The sequence below is a fragment of the Syngnathus scovelli genome, chromosome 3, assembly GCF_024217435.2.
Source record: "Syngnathus scovelli strain Florida chromosome 3, RoL_Ssco_1.2, whole genome shotgun sequence".
Classification (NCBI taxonomy): Eukaryota; Metazoa; Chordata; class Actinopteri; order Syngnathiformes; family Syngnathidae; genus Syngnathus; species Syngnathus scovelli.
In genome coordinates this window covers 24,891,810-24,912,468 of record NC_090849.1, presented here as the reverse complement: position 1 = coordinate 24,912,468, position 20,659 = coordinate 24,891,810, and the positions used below count along the sequence as shown (strand labels likewise).

The window sequence follows — 20,659 nt, the reverse complement described above, 5'->3', positions numbered from 1 at the left end:
CTCGGGCCATCCGTCTTTGTTCTCCCACGTGTCGGTCGGGTTCCCCTGATAAACAATGCGACTCCTATTAGTGACACAACAATAGTGTCACACATTTTGCCCCTCACCTAACTGTTGATTAGTCATTTGTCGGCCCATTTGCTGGTGTAATGATTCACATAGCTGAATTTGCATCTGGCTTTTAGGAGGTTTCCGTAGTCTCACAATATGGCTGTGGATGGATGGATGGATGGATGGATGGATGGATGGATGGATGGATGGATGGATGGATGGATGGATGGATGGATGGATGGATGGATGGATGGACGGATGGACGGATGGACGGGTGGTCGGATGGACGGATGGACGGATGGACGGATGGATGGATGGATGGACTGACGGACGGACGGACGGACCAATGGATGGATGGATGCATGGACGGACGGATGGACAGACGGCTATTTTAGGATTCATACGAGTATCCCATTTTTGTCTTGAGCTAATTTTAGCAACAGTTAACTGACAGCCTTGTGTTAGCTTCTCGGGTGCAAAGCAAGCTGATGGCTGGCTGCATCGCTAGATGAACATGTGATTGGTGTAATTGGAGGCCTTCAAAAGTCACTCGAGCGTTGCTTTGAAATTCGAAAGCCGACGGGCAGGCTGTAATCAATCAAAGGGCGCCATAATCATGACTACAGAGAGTGGTGGGAGCAGGGCTCGTGATCGCTTGACAGGAACAAGACCTCATTGGGCATTCACACCTGTCCGACTCGTGACGCGATGTTCCTTTTTAAACTAATTTGCCGGCCGATGGTGCGAGGAGTCTGCCGGCCGGCCGGCCGGCTTCGTTTCACGGGTTGACGTACGTGACATCCTCACGGGACGCCGCGGCAGCTTCCAGTGAGGGCGCACCATTCACTGGCTGCCTCGCTGGAGGGACGGGGGCCCAAATGTCTTATTAATCCCCAGAGACAGACTTGACGCTCTCATGCTTTTGGAGGCAGATGATAACCATCTTGAAAGTCCTGCATCAGGCGTCATTGAAAGTCTGTCTGTCTGTCTGTCTGTCTGTCTGTCTGTCTGTCTGTGTAGGGTCTGTCTGAGGAGTGCCAGTATTTGTTCCAACCTCAGCTCATCATCCAGAGGCTCGTTGGGATCGCCGTGCTCTATCCGGGATACTTCATTGACCAGATGATCCCCGCTCGCAATAGATCTGCTCTTTACAAGTAAGTCCGCTAGGGCTCATTGTGACCACGGCCCTTCAATATTGTGATATAGGATTCATTTTTCAAAGAAGTAATTCATTCATCTGTGGTGGGCCTACAAATAATATATTTAGAAAAAGCTTACTGACATGTTTTTTTTTTTTTTTTTTAAATTGCAGCCTTACTGCTTGCTACATTGCAACATTGACGTGAGCTTGAGTAGTTGTTCAGCTAGAAAGTCCACACATAATTGGTATACACTAAACAAGAACATAGCCTGGGCTATGCTGCCGTATTGCTAGCAAACAATGGGAAGCGCCATTGACACACGGGTTAGCCATTAGCATCAATAAGGCAGTGTTGTTAATGTTAATTTGTTACCTTTTAAGCAATATTTTGAAAGTATCCCTTCAAAAGTTTCCAGGTATTTTGGGAAAATTGGCCACTCTTTTTGCAACCTCAAGAAAAAAACAAAAACTTATTTGCCTCAGTTGGCTCCCCTATCTTATTACTGGAGTCTAGGAGTGCAAGTTGTTCATTAAAAAATGCAATTTTCTCTCCTTCTTTATTGATTTTTGCCTCCTGTAAAAGTTAAGTGTCAGAGGAGCAATATGAAGTATTTTACATTCTGTTTTTTAAATGACATTTTTTGCTCCACCAAGTCAGTGTTGGGATGACTCTTCCCAAGACACTTGATGTACTGCTGGATGGAAGATTTTTTTTTTAATGCTCTTCATCAATTGTGATCTAACGTCATCTACCGGGAAAGCTATATTTTAATTGCTTTTCTTCCATTTGCGTAGGGAGGGCACGTTCACTTTCAGTTTAGCCAAAGACATCAAAGCAAGCCAATACATTCATTAATAAACAATAACGTAGTCAATAAAGTCAATTTTAAGCAAGAGACAGCGCATCATTCACTATCGACTATCCGTTGCGTTTACTTTCTCTGCGCTGCTTTTTAAAGACACAAAGTATCATTTGGTTTTACGGGGTGGACTGAACAGTGACGTCACGACCGCGTTTGTGTTTTGGCGCGTGTGCAGAGTGTTTGTGCCCAATTACATATCGACGGTGAAGGTTCAGCTGTTGAACTGCGGCGTCAGGAACAAGAGCGGCGACACTTGTCCCGTGGTGTTGAAGATAAGAGCGCGGGCGCCACCCGTGCACAATTCCAGCGCCCTCGACTGCCGGGAGTGGAGCCCCTGCGAGCTGGACGCCTTGGCGGCCGCCTGGGAACGATGGTACTACGTCCTCGTGGAGAGATACCTCACCAACGCCGACGTCTACTTCCGCATCGGCGTGCAGGTCACAGGTGAGTGCCACTGTCCATCGACAAGGAGACGCTTCAACAGTGTCGTGAGTACGATTCCCAATCAAGCTGGATGTGGCTGCTTTTTGGCTGGCACCACAACTCGAGTGCTCCATGTTGTTTTTAGCTTGCAAAGAGCAGAGGTGTTGCGCTTTCTCAGCCCTGCGGGGCGGCTGAGGAATCTGCGGGAAGTCCGCTTCTCTCCCTCTGCTCGACATTGTACTACGGTGCACCTTGTCGCCATGGCAACTCGGGCACTAATTATTCACACTATGTCTTTTCCCTGCTGGACCAGCCTGATCTTACTTGACCTTTCGTGGGCTTAAATTGAAGAACCCTTCAGGATCATCTGGCGTGTTGTTGGAGCTCTTAGACTTTGCTGACGGGAGGGGGGGAGAAAGTAGGCTGCTCTTGATTATTTATTATTGTTGTTTTTGCAGCATATTTCACGCAGGTTGCAGCCTGGGTAGAGTATCGGGCATTGACGAGAGTCCGTTTGATTGCATTCGAGATGCTTGCTTGCGAGTCAAATGTTTGGATTACGGACAGTATGAGTAGTGGGTTTGCTTTGAAGTCTCAAGTTCAAACGAAGGAAGCCTAAAATACGGAACGTTTCGGTGCTTGATGGCTGTTTTTTCCGAACAAATGACTTAAAGCCACGCAGAGACAACATTTGTTCAAAGCAGGCAGGGCTTCAGCAACCTTTGCCATTCCACCCCCCCCTGGGTAACGGCTGCCGTTTGATAGTTGCCATCCATGACCATTTTTGCAGCGGGGCGCTTTATGCTGGGTGAAAGCACACCGCTTGCAATTACTGTGAATCTCTGTCTCATTAAAAAGCTTCCTGTTTACATAGCAGAAGCCCGCCGAAGGGGATGATCTGCAAACGACTCTTTCTGCAAAGCGCGCCTTAATAGCGCAAGTACAATAACCCAGGCTGTTATTGCCTGTTTGTGTACGACTTGCTATGGATTACCACCCCCGCTTCCACTCTCCTGCCCACCAGGACGCCTCAAGTAAACTGGCATGTAACACTTGGGAAGTTTCAAAATGCCCACAGACTCCATGACTTTACTAACAAAACAAAACCCAAAAAATAATAATACAGTGGTGCCCTGCGGTCCTTGTGACCCGACTTGCGAGTTTTTCAAGATACTCGGCGTCATTTGGATGATTTTTTTCTTTTGTTTTGCGTTGGCTTGTGAGGACAAACACATTGAGCCACTGTATGATGGCAGATGAGCTTATTTCACAATGAGCAACAGTTTGGCAAATATTGAACAATTCATCATAAAAGAGGCTTGAAGATGTTTATATGCTCCTAGTTGAAGTTTAATGATTAATATTTCAGCCTCTTACCGTCACTTAAGAATGGAAGTCTTCTCTTCTTCATTTCGATCTGCATGATTGTGTTATACTGCCTCCTTGTGGCCAGGATGGACACACCAGTAGGAGCAACACAATGAATTGGAATGCAGCCTTAAATCACGATGCACAAACTCTTCCGTACGTAGTGATGAGCTCAGAGGAATTTTGACGTACTAACAATGAACATAATTATTGGTGTCTTATACTGCCCCCATGTGGCCAAAGCAGGCACAGCAAAAAGAGCGACCATTCAGTTAACGCAGTTGTTTAAATTGGATTTCATGATCTCATTGAATTTGATCAAGTGGACAGCTCAAGCAAATCATTTGCCCGGCGTTTGATTCCCTTCTGTCTGCCGTCCTATCCAGATTGCAGCAAGTCCAACGCATCCAAGGAGCAGTCCTCCGCCAGCTCCTCCATGAACATGCCGCAGTCGTTCGGCACGGCGATGGCGCTCTCCTTGTCCGACAGCCTCTCGGCGGCGGTCCCGGGAAGCCCGTGGTACAACGGCACTCGCCCGCACGCCTCGGGGGACAGCGTGCTTTACCTGGCTCCCCCCACCGACACCAACAAGTGCTGGCCCATCCGGCCGACTCTTCGCAACGAGCTGGACACCTTCTCGGTGCACTTCTACGTCTTCTTCGGTCCTAACATTTCCATTCCGCCGGACAGAGCGGCCGTGTTCGCCATCAACCTCATGCCTGTCTTGGACAGCGGCGGCGTTCTCAACATGGAGCTCAAGCTCAACATGGTGAGTTGTGTTCTGCTCTGCCACGAATGGTGTCGCTTTCCAACTCTGGGTCAAATGCAAAATGCGTTGCACCTCGTCTTTTGTTAAGTTGTCCTTCAGCTGGTAATGGCATGAACAATGCACCTGCGTTGCGGTGACTCTGGAGCTCTGTCGGGAGGCGCAAGCTGGGGAGCTGCCAGATGGACTTTTAATAGAAAGCAGTCAGTCAGTCAGTCAGTCAGTCAGTCAGTCAGTGTTGAAATAACAAGTGCAGTCGCTGCTGAAAACTTTGACTGCTCCCTTCAGATGTAAGCCTCGGCAAGATACCCTGGCTTTGGCAGATTGATCGATGGATGCCATTTCATATCTTGCTGCACGCCGCACAAGTCAGTTTAGCTTTAAGCTTGACTGTTTACGCAACATTAGGTGCACCTGCACAGTCTAATGAAATAGTGACCGTGCCGCATCGCACATTCACGAGAAACGGTGAAAATTCAGCAGACCGTTTCCACAACCAACCAACCAACCAACCAACCAAATAACCACTCATTGAGCTTTTATTTGACCAGTGCAAAGGGCGCTCTGGTATCAAAATGACCACAAAACTGCGGCACAAAGCTGATGTATCTTTTCACTAAAATATACTATATTTGTACTGCATATCATTTTAAATCCGAAAAAAAAAATGTAAGCAAGTGCACCTAAGACATGACTGCCATCTAGTGATGCTTGGTAATATTATAATTTAAAATGACAGTCGATATTCACATTTTGAATTTCATGCTGACTTTTTTTTTTTTTTTTTAATTTACATGTTTTGGATTTTACCAACCATATCCTCCATTAGCATTTGTCCAGGTTGAGTCAAAGCAATTCTGAGGTAACTAACTGTTTAGCTTAATGCTACTATTCAACGCAAAACGCCATTGATGAGCTCAAGTGTAGCACGGGCGTCGCAGTTTTAGTTCCCTTCAAGCAATAGGCAGACTCACTGGCATATATTCTTTATCCTCTCTGAGAAGGATTACTATCGGCGACAGTATGTTTTTAGCCATTAGCCAGCAATGCTAGTACAGGTGCAGCACGCAGACTCCAAATTCCACCTGGACGAGTTTCCCTCGTGTTCCGTGGGCATCGTGTGATATGCAAACACGCCTTTCATCTGGAGTGAAAGAAGGCGCACGGCTGAAATTGATCATCTCATCTAAGCGGCCCGGCCGCAAGAAAGCAAACAGGCCCCAGCGCCTTTTCCTCCTGCTTCCTCTCCAGGAAATGAGATTAATGGACTGAATAATTCATTGGGAGCTTTATTGACTGATGTCGTCGAGTGACGGCGATTACTGTCACCTCACCGACAGACATCAACGCTAACCCCCCTGTTCTACTTTTTGCGCTCCATACGAGTGTAATGGTACTCGCGGATGTGATGAAACCTGGCCGCTTGCACAAAAATTGAGATGCAGTCGGTCATGCTTTATTATTTGAAAGACACCCCCCCCCCACCAAGTCATGATGTGTCACTTGCTTTTCACAAGCCGACCAGATTTGCAGTCCCAAAAACGAGAACATCTTGTCTGCATTGCATCACTCTTTAGAAAGAACCGCTAAAGCGGATGTAGCATGACTTCCCCCCCCCCCCCCTGTTCATCCATTTAATCTCTTTAGATCCAATTTTCAAAGTTTTCTTGAAGTCAGGCTTATGTGTGCTGTAATGAGTTAGTCCTTGGCACTCTCTATGTCTTATTAGCTTTTGTACATCCCACTGTGTGTGTGTGAGTGTGTGTGTTTTTTTTTTAATCAGTGATGCACCGCCTTTGAGAAAGTTGTTTAGCAGAAGGTGTTGAACTGAGTCAACACAAATTGGTGAGAGTCCTGCAAAAGCCAATTTAGCCCCCCCCCCCCTTCCTGCAAATCACATTGACGGGAATGCGTGTACATTAAGGAGCCAAATGAAAGTTTATTTTAATTAGTTTGTGTAGCGGAATGTGCAGGGGTGGTTCTTTGCCTAGCTCCTTCTTGAATCTGCGGCGCATGCTCGCCACCAAACGCGGCGAATAAAAGCGAGGCCATATCAAGCTGGCATTTATCAAGCGCAGAGCTGTCAGAGGGACGCTGATTAAATCGCGGCTCAGCCGTTGGCCCAATGGATTCGGCAGCGGTGAATGGATTACTGAGGCAAATGTTCACACAAAGAAAAAATGTTGCTTTAGAAACACCGGCGAATACAAACACGGCAGTCAAATATGACAAATGCTATTTCAAACATCTTTCTTTTTCCCACTTCTGCAACTCTCGGATGGACAAGAAGAGTCGGTCGGTCGGTCGGTCGGTCGGTCGGTCGGTCGGTCGGGTGCCCCGTACCTCAAGTCACCAATGCGGTACCAATGATTTGATGTCACGCCATCCTCGGGCCATTTCACGAGAGGCGTCCTTGAGAGCAAGAAACGGCGGTCGTCTCCTTTTCAATTGACTCCTTTTATTGATCTGTCATTTCGTTCTGTGTGGCTTTATATTCTCTTTTAAAATGTTAAATCAAAGACGCCGTAAACGCAGAGAGCCTCGTTGCGCGCCAGTTGTCGCTTCCAAGCCGCACACGCGCGCAAACGCACACGCACACACACGCACTGAATGAGATTTTTTGCAGGTTGCTGTCATCTAAAAGTTGTTGGGCAATTCAATCTCAACTTTTGCACTTTGTCACTTGGGGAGGGAAGCGCAAGTGTAATCAAGGGAGGTGCGGGGACTCATTATGGGCCGAGTTTTGAAATTGGGTTTGATTGAGTCGTTCTATCAAGAGATTGTAGGCCAGATGGTTGGGTGAGTGGAGGTAGCACCTGGCAAAGCGTCTGCCGCCTCTTTTCATTCATCAACGCTGTCCCCGCTTAGCCATACTGTACGCTAGGCTCTGGTTTGCTTTCCTACTAAAAGGTGCTTGTCAGTCAATAAATGACTCATCTCGGGTCGACCCGTTTATTTACTGCACTGCCGCATGAAGGCGGGATGAGATTTGAATCTGTTTTCCAGCTATTCATTTTCAGCAGCACTCGGGCGCCCGACTCGGTGAACTTGACGGGATCTCTTTTGGCTTTTCGTCCATTCGACTTGATGACCTTTTCTCATCTTGTATGTTGCAGTCGACGCTTAAAGACAGGAATGTCACCGTGCGTGGCTGTCTGACTCACGGGATGCCGCTCTTCCTTTGGCAAAACTCATCATTGAAATGTGAATCAGGTACGTCCGAGTCAGCGGAAAAGCAATCCCTCCCTCCACGAGCCACCGAGGTCTCGACGCGGCAATTCCAAGTGAACAATGCTCTGGTTGTACAGAATGACCGCGCTCGCTGCAACTTTTGCTCTCTTGTAGAATCTGTTGCCGGGTTTTTCCTCTCCGTGAACACCTCCACGAATGTCACCAAACTCAGGATTCCATACCCTCAGACGGGCACGTGGTACCTCAGTCTGCGCTCTCTATGTGCCACGCAACACGGGTAAGACTGCTCACACGTTCTTTTCAATTTCCCCCGGTGTCAATGAATTATAGCGGAATCTCAATTTAACAGACTGATAGGCAAGAAGGGTCATCTGTTACTTTTTTTCTGGCCTCAAAACAACCAATAAAGCGCAAAATGAATGTTTTGTACTGTTTTCGTGGCCTGATAATGCCCACCGCAGTACAAAATGGTTGTAAATGAACCCCCCCAAAAGAAAAAGGAAACTGTGTGAAACGTTATGAATAAGTTGACACAACGGGCCGCTTTTGAGTTGTGTGTCCACGACGATCCTAATCTAATGTATACATGCTTCCCATAGCCTTTAATACAAACATTGCCCCTTCCAACATGGCCGCCACACAGACACACATCTGCTTACCGTATTTCGTCTGCACTGTATGTTTGTCCGTCTGTCCGTCCGTCCGTCCGTCCGTCCATCCATCCATCCATCCATCCATCCATCCTATCGTGCAAACTACACAGGAAGGGGATTCGAATCCAGATCCTCTTGACTTTGAATCTTTCCCGTGATTGTTATTTACAAGTGCAAAATATTTGCAACCAGGTGTTGACTGATGCTCCTGAATATTTAACAGCATGTAATCAGTTCTTTGGCTTGGCCTCAATTTCCTCGAGCCACCGAGACGAGACAATATTTGTTGTCTATTACCGGGTGACAATAATTAAAAAAACAAACAAACATTCAATCAATACGGCTTACCTGCAATCTAAATAGGGATTGTTTACCAAGTTCAGTAATTCAGCGCACTAATGATGTCCGCCCATTCTCCTTCCATCTTCTCCGGCGCACAAGGCTCTTCCCCCCCCCCCCCCCCCCGTGTAAAATCGACGGTCGCGCTTTAAAAGAAATTCAGGACAAACATGTTTTTCTCTGGGTATTAATAAAGTTATTTGGAGGAAGTCAAAAGAAAAAAAATGAGGGACATATTTTTTTTATTAGGTTATCATGAAGGAGTCTCAGTATTTTTGGTCACTGAGTCGTTTAGTCTGAGCCTTAATAAAAGTGTGAACACAATTGAATAGAGCGATTTTGTTTTTTCTCTCTCCAATCCACTCGGGGTTTGCAATTCAGTGGGAATAACAGATGGCGAGAGCGAGCCGAGCCGAGCTGCGCTATGAAAAATACGCATATGGCAATCTGGCATTTTCACGTGCACTTAATTATTCAGGTCACGTGGAAGAGATAGTTGCGAGTGACAGGTTTGCTTCACAACTCTAATTTAGTTGATTGATAAAATGTGAAAATAAGCAGGCCAGCAACTGCGTCAATTTCATATCAATTCGGGGAAACGGCAAAAGAAGACATTTGTCTTCTACCTCCCGTAGTTTCAATCGGCGTGATTGATTGTACGATCTGGCAATTAGTGAAGTGTATTTCTCGTCCACGGATTGTCTTCAAAAATGATTACAAGTAAATCTTTTGTGGTAACAGTTGGCACTTTGTCGGGAGGTCTGCGTGAAAGAACTATCGTCTGTTTGTACAATTCAAAAATGAATAATTCCGCTCGAGACATTTTGAGGTCACATGCATATAAAAATAAACATTTTATCATGAGAGATGAAGGATGAGTGAGAATGCTGGATGAAAAACAATAACGTAAAAAATGTGGAAAACCTCTACGAGTACTCGTGTTTTTACATAAGGTCGACAGCGCTAACCCGCGAATGGCTCTCAATCCCCAAAATGACATTTCCTGTGAGCTTCCTACAGTCTGATTCAAATACAATAGAGGTCATTATCAACTGCAGGACAGCATAAAAAGTCCGCCCCAACAATGTTAAAGCTAAGCTGCGCTTATGTCATCATCAACCACTAGCAGAACGTGTTAGCTTAGCATGCAAACAAACTTTGAGCCTAACGATGACTTTGTAGTCATTAATGAGTTTCCGTGTGAGGATTCTTCACGTTACGTGAATACTTTGTGTTTTAACGGTATTTGCGGATCAAGATCAAATAATAGGATCAAAAGCCAACCTTTTGAAGTGGGCATTTAACGATTCAAATCATGAAGTGGTGGGAGAGCGTTGAAAAAAAACCTTCTGTCTTTTCAAATTAGAGGCTAAAACAAGAAAACCTCCTCAAGCTTGTTTTGTATTTTCAAATACATTGCTTTGGGGAAAGACCATTTCAATTGAGAGTGATTTGAGTTCATCCTGCCATGAATTAATTTCCTATCTCCGGGCACCACCGTCAATTGATTCATCTTGAAACCAAAGTAGTCACGTGCTATGCTAATGCACCACTCAAGTATTTATTAACTTTGGGAATCCACAAACACTGTCCATCTTCAAAGTGTTTGATTGACAGAAGATGTCTTTTTTTTTTTTTTTTTCTGGCGGAGTTGAATCAGGGGACAAGCATGCAAAATGTTGCCATGTGTGCGCCTTGCAGTTTGGAGGCGTGCGCCGCCAACATCACGGCCGAGGTGTACATGCGCGCCTACCTGACGCCGTGCATCAACGACTGCGGCACGTACGGCCAGTGCAAGCTGCTTCGCACCAACAACTACCTTTATGCCGCCTGTGAATGCAAAGCAGGTAAAGGACATCATTTTGATCACGTTGTGCAAATTGCATTCAAAGTTTGTCTTCTTCCCCCCTAAACGCTTGCAAGTTTCAATCAAATCATCCTTGTTTGCATTCTATTATCACAAGGAACAAATGAAATACCGCGTGGAAAATAGCTCCGGAATGTGTTTTGTACTGATTGCCCGTTATTATTCCTTCATAATTAACACTTTGCAAAATATCGGCGTGCCTTTTTCATCAAATATCCAAGTTTATGGATTGTCTACTTTCTTTTATTTTCTTATCAGAAAAGGCATCATGAAGGAAAGTTGTTTTGCACGACTGATTTGATGATCCGCTGATGAAATTGATCGGTTTAGGTCATAGAGCGGCTGATGCTAATCTTTTGATTCGAGCAATTTGGAAAGTACAATTTGGAAAAAACAAAAGTGCTTGATTAAGAGCAGCTCTGCAATAAAGAATGAGCTTACAGCGCTGAACAAAGCTTTGTCCTTTGAGGATTATTCTTGAAATCCTGCTTTGATTGCCACCTTATCAGTGGCGCTAAATTCACGGCCGGCGCTTGCTTACACGACGCGGCTCAGCTCGTGCCCCCGGCCGGCCTCAAATTCTCCGTTCAACTGTGCTCGCAAATATTTAATTGGCGCCGTCTTATTCAATTTGCCTCTTGATCGGGATCCAATTCATGTTGCGCACAGGCCATCTCACCGGGAGGCTCGATTGTGCCGGCCGGCTAAACAACTTCCCCAAATAAATTGCTTCTTTTGCAGAAAGAAAGAAAGAAGACACGCCTTGTTTACAAGGACGACCTGATGACAAACGAAATAGTTGATTTGATTTGCAGACTACAACAAGGCTGCCTTGTGTTCCTTAACCACTTGTGGATTTCAAGCATATTGGATTACTGTTAATTAGGTTCATTCTTTTGGCTCAGCAGATTGCCGTGAAGAACACAGAAACAAGATTGACCTTGGAGTTTGTCTATATCATCTGGTTTCATATTGAAATTTTCGCTTTTCATTTTTTTGGGGTGGTATTTATTTCTCTACTGCTGTAGATATTAAGAAGGAAGGTCCGTTTGAGAATTTTGTTTATTCATCTGTTTGTTTATTGGATTTACATATTGGATTAGATTGACGTATTATTTTGTTATTATGATTTGATTTTTAAAATAAGTAAAAAAAGGTCAACAGCTACTTTGAAGTATCGATTTATTTGCTTTACATATTTGATTTGATTTGCATCATTTATTTCAACTACCCTGGTGCTCTTGTGTTTGCCGCGCACATCAGGCTGGGAAGGCTGGGGCTGCACGGACAATTCGGAGGCCTACTCGTACAGCTTCCAGCTGCTCTCCACCCTGCTCCTGTGTCTCAGCAACCTCATGTTCGTCCCGCCCGTGGTCATCGCCGTGCGCAGCCACTATCTGCTGGAGGCCTCGGTCTACATCTTCACCATGTTCTTCTCCACCGTGAGTAGCGACAATCAAAGCCCCTCTGTCATTCCGCTTGTTTCCAGATAGGCCAAAAGAGGAATGAATCAAATGTGTCAGTCGAGCCATCCGTCCATTTTCTTGAACGTTTATCCATCCGCCTGAGACTCGCCGCTAAGCAATTTCAGCTGCATTGTTGTTTCTTATTCTCAACACCAGTTCTACCACGCGTGTGACCAGCCGGGCATCGTGGTCTTTTGCATCATGGAGTACGATGTTCTGCAGTTCTGCGATTTCCTCGGTTCCCTCATGTCAGTGTGGGTCACGGTCATCGCCATGGCCAGGCTCAAGTCCATCATCAAACAGGTACGACTTTCCCAATTGGCCGGCTGCTTTCTTTTTTTTAACTGCGTCTACCGAGATTGATTTGATCTAGACTAAAGTCTGATGAACTTGAAAGAAAAGGCAGACCGCTAAGGAGGGGAAAAAAATCAGCTTTTTGAAACCTTTTTTTAGTGTCTGTCTCGTAAACGCAAAGATCAATGCCTTCGCCTTTGTGATTGTCTGCTTGTTGACATTATGCGCTGAACAAAGACTAACAGGTGCAACTTCTCCGTGGGTCACCGTGCTCCTGCTGTCAGCCACCCTGTCGCGTGTGTGTGTGTATGTGTGTGTCTTCAGAAATGACTCAAGACAGAAAGAGGGGAGGGGAGGGGAGAGCGAGTGTACGAACATCTGCTGTCCTCTCGAGTTTTCCTTTTTGCTGAGCGCTGCAGTCCGTAGCCGCTAATCAAATGCGCGTCAGGACTGGCAAGTGCAACTGTGTGTGTGTGTGCGTGCGTGCGTGTGCGTGCATGCGTAGCAGAAGACCTGAGAGCAACTGATTGTAAATATATACTATAATTAAAACTTCACACAAGGACTTTGAAGCAACCTCAAGGGAGCCGTTAATCTTGACTGACTCGAGCGCTATCAATCAGTACGAATCATATACGTAGACGATGTGATGTCTCTATCTTTGCACCCGGTCTCTTTTTGTCGTTGGGTCCTCCTGTTAATGTGTTTGACAGTCGCATTGTACTCGATCGAAACGCCAAAAGACGGGTGGGCTTGTTTGGAGCTACGCTAAACTTCACCTAATTTGGATCAAATTAGACACAAAGATGACTGACTTTGAACTAATCGACCGATTCATCCTTTTTTGGAATCTATCTTGAGCATTGGCCTAGAAAAGGTCCCATCCTGGTTAAGGGTGAAGTGCTCCTGTAAGCGAATTGACACCGTGCGGGCGCAGCTTCATCCAACACTTGTGTTGTGTTGTGTTAGGGCCGAGCCGGGCCGGGTCGAGCCGGGCCGATTCGAGCCGGGCCGCCAGCGCGCAGTCACGCATCCGCGCTTCAATACAGCAACGGCGGCTGGATGCGTGTCGGGCCGCCGCTCGTGACCCGGTACTGCGGCATGACTGATGACTGCTGCCGCACGCCGCCGCTCCCCTCCTCCCTCGTCCATTCCAATTAGTTGTGTTCTCCTGCGGGCGGGTCATCCTTTCCTTTCCTTTCCTTTCCTTTCCTTTCCTTTCCTTTCCTTTCCTTTCCTTTCCTTTCCTTTCCTTTCCTTTCCTTTCCTTTCCTTTCCTTTCCTTTCCCTGCTTGAAAAAACAGCAAATGTCTCCTCACGTTCCCCCGGCAGACACAAACGCAGACGGCGGGCGTGTGCGGCATATCTTATCGATTTTCCCCCCCCCTTCCACTCGCACTTTATCTTTTCCTTACATGCTTGTGGCTTTGTGTCAAATTGTGAGCTTGACAAAAAAAGAAAAGGAAAACTTAAGCTGGTTATTTATAGAGCTGGCTTCACGCCCTCCTTTCTCTCTGCGCTTTTGTTTTCGTTGCCGCTCGCCATGCAGAGGAAGCCGCTTGTTGAATTTGTTAGCGTTGCATTGTACAAAAAGCGGCCAGCGCCTCGACGTACAAATGTGGCTGGTTGTGTGAGCATGCTCGTAAGGCAAGTCATCGTTTCTCATTGAAGTGAATGGAAATGCTATTCATGAACGATGGTATTGATGGTGTGATGGGGGAAATATCGCACTTCATCAAACAATACTTGATGAAAGAGCACAGTAATAAGACTAAAATGTCCTTTTATAAGGCCTCCAGATGGCCTTGGCGCGAGACAGACTGTTCACCGAGGAACCACGGCACCTTTCTCGACGCTAATGTTAATGGCGCTGAAGATAAAGAATGTTGTTGTATTTTCTTCCCTCCCTCCCTCCCTCCCTCTCTCTCCAGGTGCTATATTTGCTGGGGGCCATGTCCCTCTCCATGGCTTTGCAGCTGGACCGTCACGGTCTGTGGAACCTGCTGGGACCCAGCTTGTTTGCTCTGGGCATCATGGCAGTGGCATGGGTGAGGCAAATATTTACTCTCCAGACGACTTTTTTTTTTTTTTTTAATTGCAGCTGTTTGAGATGTACCACATACCCATGCAAAGTTTCTGGTAAATTGTCATGGTAATTTAAGATTAAAAATTGGAAACTATAATTATTGGAGAATTTTTTACTTTTAATTATTTCATTTTATTAATTTTATTTAATTTCTGTTTCATTCTATTTTATTCATATTTTCCATTAAATTCATTTTTTTTTTTTATCCCTTGGTTGTTTTTTGAAATAGCTTCGTAATAAAAAGTTGTTACCTTTTCATATTCCAGGTATTCCTCAAAAACATGTTTTTAACATAATGGCATTTCAATTTTTAACTTGTCTTTGATACGCTAAAGAGAAATAAAACGCTAACCCTAGTTTGAAACCCTAGTTTAAAAGTGGATGTTTGGTTTGAAGCGAATGCCGTGGGGGGCGTTTTTGAGCGCAGCGCAGCGCAGCGCAGCGCAGCGGCTCTCAAGTTCCTCCTGCTCGTAGGTGTAATCCGTCACTTGGGCTCACATGTGCACGGCAAAGAAGCGTGCCCTTCTGACCAATGAAGCAATTTCCCATTATCACTGAAGGCCTTTTAAAAGTTCTGCAGCCTGTGTGGGTATTAGTCATGGCTTACAGTTCCATTCCAAGTCATCTTGTGCTTTAACGGACTCCTCTCTCAGACCTTATGTGCTCTTTGAAATGGGAACAGAAACAAAACAGACGTTTGAGCTTTACGCTTTACATTTACAAAGCATCGGCTACTCCCGAGGGGAAGGGGTGAGTCACAACAATTGCGCTAGCTCGCCAATGCTGGAAACGAACCATCCTCTTGACCAGTGTTTCCCAACCGTTTTTCATTCACGGCACACCTTTTCATTGGAAAAAATCTCGAGGCACACCACCAACAAAAATCTGTTAAGTGTTACTTACACCAGCTGCTATATTAAAACCACTTATATTACAACAAAAGACGTAAAGTTCTATTCCTATATATGTATGGAGAGTCGAATAATTGAATACAAATAAATACTAAATATTCTTTCAATTGTATTTCTTTTGTAAATGAAAATGACAGTTTTTGAAAAAAGGTTTTAGAAAGTGTAAGGAATAAACTATTGAAAGTGGTTGTGATCAAAATCCAAAAGAATCAATAGGGCTTTGTTTACTGTTTTAGACTAGCTCTATCAAATATTGCAAAGTCACTTTTAAAGACGCTCTGCTGTTCTGACAGCGGCTGAGTGGCTATCACAGTCGAGGGAGGTGTCTCGACTTGACTGACTATGTTGGTGAAAAATCAACAATCCAGGTTCTCCCGTTGAACTACATGCTTATATATATATATATATATATATATATATATATATATATATATATATATATATATATATATATATATATATATATATATATATATATATATATATAAACACACACATACATATACATACATACATACACACGCACGCACGCACGCACGCATACACACACACACACACAGTCATAAGCAGTTAACCAAATGTCTGATTTTTATGATTTGATTGGCGAATATAAATACAAAATAATTTATATTATAATTTATATTACTTAGTGAACGTTAGGATTAGTGAACGAATCACTTCCTAAAGTGATTCGTTCTTTTTTCAGTTCATATGACTTTAACCAGTAGGTGTCAGTGATGCGCATTGAAGCTGGTGCCACCACGTCGTAAATCAAAACGAGGAAGAAAATGACGTCACTTCCCGGGAACGAATCCCGGGAACTTTCCCGTTCGCGAACGAGTTCATGCGCGAACTGCCTTCCCGTGCGTCAACGGATCAGTCAGTGAAGGTGTTGCGTCTCCCTCCTGGCGTCAACTATGTAAGCCAGAATGTCGATTGACCATTTGCCAAGGAAAGAAAGAACCACTCACTGAAGCACCGCTTCTTTTATGCACCTTTTCTCCAAGCTAACGGCTAACTTTATTGCATGAAGCGATGCGCCGTTATGCAACAACGGGGAGATAGATGATGCTTCTCTTTGGGTCATCTTGATTTTATAACACTCGTAGTAGTTTTTAAATAACGTGTATGCCTATATACGCCTAAATATTGTCATCCACTATATCTACTACAATTTCACATTAGATTGCTGGTTTGAAATTTACTTTTAATAATATTATTATTTTCAAATAAACATTCATGTTAAAATTTGTCTGGTGTTTTATTCCATGTTTTTTTTATTCGCCAATTAAAACATAAAAATGAGACATTTGGTTAACTGCTTTATATGGACACTTCAATAGGTACACTACACGAGGTAAAAAAATAATAAAAGAATAAGTAAAGGGTTAATTGCACAATAAAAGCGCGTTTTCGTATGTTCTCTCACCTGGGATCGAACCAAGTTCTTTCCGAGTAAGAGCCGGTGTCATTAACCAGTCGGCTAATGCGACCTGGCACTCGACACTCGTCTGCACTGTTTTGTACTAGTGATGTGCATTCCACTTCACTGAAATGAACTGAATCTTTAGAATCGGTTCAGAATATTTAACGAGGGAATCACACGGACACTCCATTGGGTACACCGCCATTTTCAAGTGTACCTAATAACAGGCCACTTTATTAGGGAAATATGGTCAAAGGTCAGGTGTTAAGCTCTAGTCCTTGGGGCCGCGTTCCAATATGTTTTCCAAGTGACCCTCGTTAAGCGCACCTGCGTGAAAAGTTTTAGCTTCTTTCACGTTCAAAAGGAGCTAAAAGTTTTCACGCACCTGCACTTAACGAGGGAGTCACACGGACACTCCATTAGGTACACCACCATTTTCAAGTGTACCTAATAACAGGCCACTTTATTAGGGAAATATGGTCAAAGGTCAGGTGTTAAGCTCTAGTCCTTGGGGCCGCGTTCCAATATGTTTTCCAAGTGACCCTCGTTAAGCGCACCTGCGTGAAAAGTTTTAGCTTCTTTCACGTTCAAAAGGAGCTAAAAGTTTTCACGCACCTGCACTTAACGAGGGAGTCACACGGACACTCCATTAGGTACACCACCATTTTCAAGTGTACCTAATAACAGGCCACTTTATTAGGGAAATATCATGGTCAAAGGTCAGGTGTTAAGCTCTAGTCCTTGGGGCCGCGTTCCAATATGTTTTCCAAGTGACCCTCGTTAAGCGCACCTGCGTGAAAAGTTTTAGCTTCTTTCACGTTCAAAAGGAGCTAAAAGTTTTCACGCACCTGCACTTAACGAGGGAGTCACACGGACACTCCATTAGGTACACCACCATTTTCAAGTGTACCTAATAACAGGCCACTTTATTAGGGAAATATCATGGTCAAAGGTCAGGTGTTAAGCTCTAGTCCTTGGGGCCGCGTTCCAATATGTTTTCCAAGTGACCCTCGTTAAGCGCACCTGCGTGAAAAGTTTTAGCTTCTTTCACGTTCAAAAGGAGCTAAAAGTTTTCACGCACCTGCACTTAACGAGGGAGTCACACGGACACTCCATTAGGTACACCACCATTTTCAAGTGTACCTAATAACAGGCCACTTTATTAGGGAAATATCATGGTCAAAGGTCAGGTGTTAAGCTCTAGTCCTTGGGGCCGCGTTCCAATATGTTTTCCAAGTGACCCTCGTTAAGCGCACCTGCGTGAAAAGTTTTAGCTTCTTTCACGTTCAAAAGGAGCTAAAAGTTTTCACGCACCTGCACTTAACGAGGGAGTCACACGGACACTCCATTAGGTACACCACCATTTTCAAGTGTACCTAATAACAGGCCACTTTATTAGGGAAATATCATGGTCAAAGGTCAGGTGTTAAGCTCTAGTCCTTGGGGCCGCGTTCCAATATGTTTTCCAAGTGACCCTCGTTAAGCGCACCTGCGTGAAAAGTTTTAGCTTCTTTCACGTTCAAAAGGAGCTAAAAGTTTTCACGCACCTGCACTTAACGAGGGAGTCACACGGACACTCCATTAGGTACACCACCATTTTCAAGTGTACCTAATAACAGGCCACTTTATTAGGGAAATATCATGGTCAAAGCTCACAGGTGTCAAGCTCTCGTCCTCGGGGCCGCATTCCAACATGTTTTCCAAGATAATAAAGTAGCTGGTTATTAGGTACACTTGAAAATGGCGGTGTACCTAATGGAGTGTCTCACCCTCGTTAAGCGCACCTGCGTGAAAAGTTTTAGCTCCTTTCACGTTCCGCAGGAGCTAAAACTTTTCACGCAGGTGCGCTTAACGAGGGAATCACACGGACACTCCATTAGGTACACCGCCATTTTCAAGTGTACCTAATAACAGGCCACTTTATCATCTTGGAAAACATGTTGGAACGCGGCCATGAGGACTAGAGCTTGACACCAGTGAGCTTTGACCATGATACTTCCCTAATAAAGTGGCCTGTTATTAGGTACACTTTAAAATGGCGGTGTACCTAATGGAGTGTCCGTGCGATTCCCTCGTTAAGTGCAGCTGCGTGAAAAGTTTTAGCTCCTGCGGAACGTGAAAGTGACCAAAAACTTTTCACGCAGGTGCGCTTAACGAGGGAATCATATCGACACTCCATTAGGTACACCGCCATTTTCAAGTGTACCTAATAACAGGCCACTTTATTATCTTGGAAAACATGTTGGAATGCGGCCCCGAGGACTAGAGCTTGACACCTGTGACCTTTGACCATGATACTTCCCTAATAAAGTGGCCTGTTATTAGGTACACTTGAAAATGGCAGTGTACCTAATGGAGTGTCCGTGTGATTCCCTCGTTAAGCGCACCTGCGTGAAAAGTTTTAGCTCCTGCGGAACGTGAAAGGAGCTAAAACTTTTCACGCAGGTGCGCTTAACGAGGGTCACTTGGAAAACATATTGGAACGCGGCCCCAAGGACTAGAGCTTAACACCTGACCTTTGACCATGATATTTCCCTAATAAAGTGGCCTGTTATTAGGTACACTTGAAAATGGTGGTGTACCTAATGGAGTGTCCGTGTGACTCCCTCGTTAAGTGCAGGTGCGTGAAAACTTTTAGCTCCTTTTGAACGTGAAAGAAGCTAAAACTTTTCACGCAGGTGCGCTTAACGAGGGTCACTTGGAAAACATGTTGGAACGCGGCCCCGAGGACCAGAGCTTGACACCTTTGACCATGATATTTCCCTAATAAAGTGGCCTGTTATTAGGAACACTTGAAAATGGCGGTGTACCCAATGGAGTGTCCGTGTGATTCCCTCGTTAAATATTCTGAACCGATTCTAAAGATTCAGTTCATTTCAGTCAAGTGGAATGCACATCACTAGTACAAAACAGTGCAGACGACTATCGAGTGCCAGGTCGCATTAGCCGACTGGTTAATGACACCGGCTCTTACTCGGTAAGAACTTGGTTCGATCCCAGGTGAGAGAACATACGAAAATGTGCTTTTGCAATATACCCTTTACTTATTCTTTTATTATTATTTTTTTTGCCTCGTGTAGTGTACCTGTTGAAGTGTCCATATAAAGCAGTTTATGTTTTAATTGGCAAATTAAAAAAAACATGGAATAAAACACCAGACAAATTTTAACATAAATGTTTATTTGAAAATATTATTATTAAAAGTACATTTCAAACCAGCAATCTAATGTGAAATTGCAGTAGATATAGTGGATGACAATATTTAGGCGTATATAGGCATACACGTTATTTAAAACCTACTACGAGTGTTATAAAATCAAGATGACCCAAAGAGAAGCATCATCTATCTCCCCGTTGTTGCATAACGGCGCATCCCTTCATGCAATAAAGTTAGCCGTTAGCTTGGAGAAAAGGTGCATAAAAGAAGCGGTGCTTCAGTGAGTGGTTCTTTCTTTCCTTGGCAAATGGTCAATCGACATTCTGGCTTACATAGTTGACGCCAGGAGGGAGACGCAACACCTTCACTGACTGATCCGTTGATGCACGGGAAGGCAGTTCGCGCATGAACTCGTTCGCGAACGGGAAAGTCAGGATTCGTTCCCTCACTGATCCGTTCTCGCGATGAACTGGAAATGCAAATCACTCACTCACAGCTCCGTTTAGTTGGGGAACGGGAAAAGCAATTCTCGACTCGTTCGTGAACGGGAAGTGACGTCATTTTCTTCTTCGTTTTGCTTTACGGCGTGGCGGCCCCAACTTCAATGCGCATTACCGACACCTACTGGTTGAAGTCATATGAACTGAAAAAAGACT

The 20,659-nt window shown here is 44.7% G+C and overlaps 1 protein-coding gene across 1 annotated transcript in view; it reads left to right on the top strand.

Annotated features, from left to right (window-relative positions):
- tmem8b (transmembrane protein 8B) overlaps window positions 1-20,659 on the top strand; it is a 30,844-nt gene that overhangs the window by 6,283 nt on the left and 3,902 nt on the right. The window contains exons 4-12 of the mRNA XM_049762268.1: window positions 1,072-1,205; window positions 2,231-2,499; window positions 4,233-4,615; window positions 7,729-7,825; window positions 7,958-8,081; window positions 10,498-10,643; window positions 11,927-12,105; window positions 12,286-12,432; window positions 14,355-14,471. Coding sequence (XP_049618225.1) covers window positions 1,072-1,205; window positions 2,231-2,499; window positions 4,233-4,615; window positions 7,729-7,825; window positions 7,958-8,081; window positions 10,498-10,643; window positions 11,927-12,105; window positions 12,286-12,432; window positions 14,355-14,471 — 1,596 coding nt within the window. The remainder of the gene's footprint in view (window positions 1-1,071; window positions 1,206-2,230; window positions 2,500-4,232; window positions 4,616-7,728; window positions 7,826-7,957; window positions 8,082-10,497; window positions 10,644-11,926; window positions 12,106-12,285; window positions 12,433-14,354; window positions 14,472-20,659) is intronic.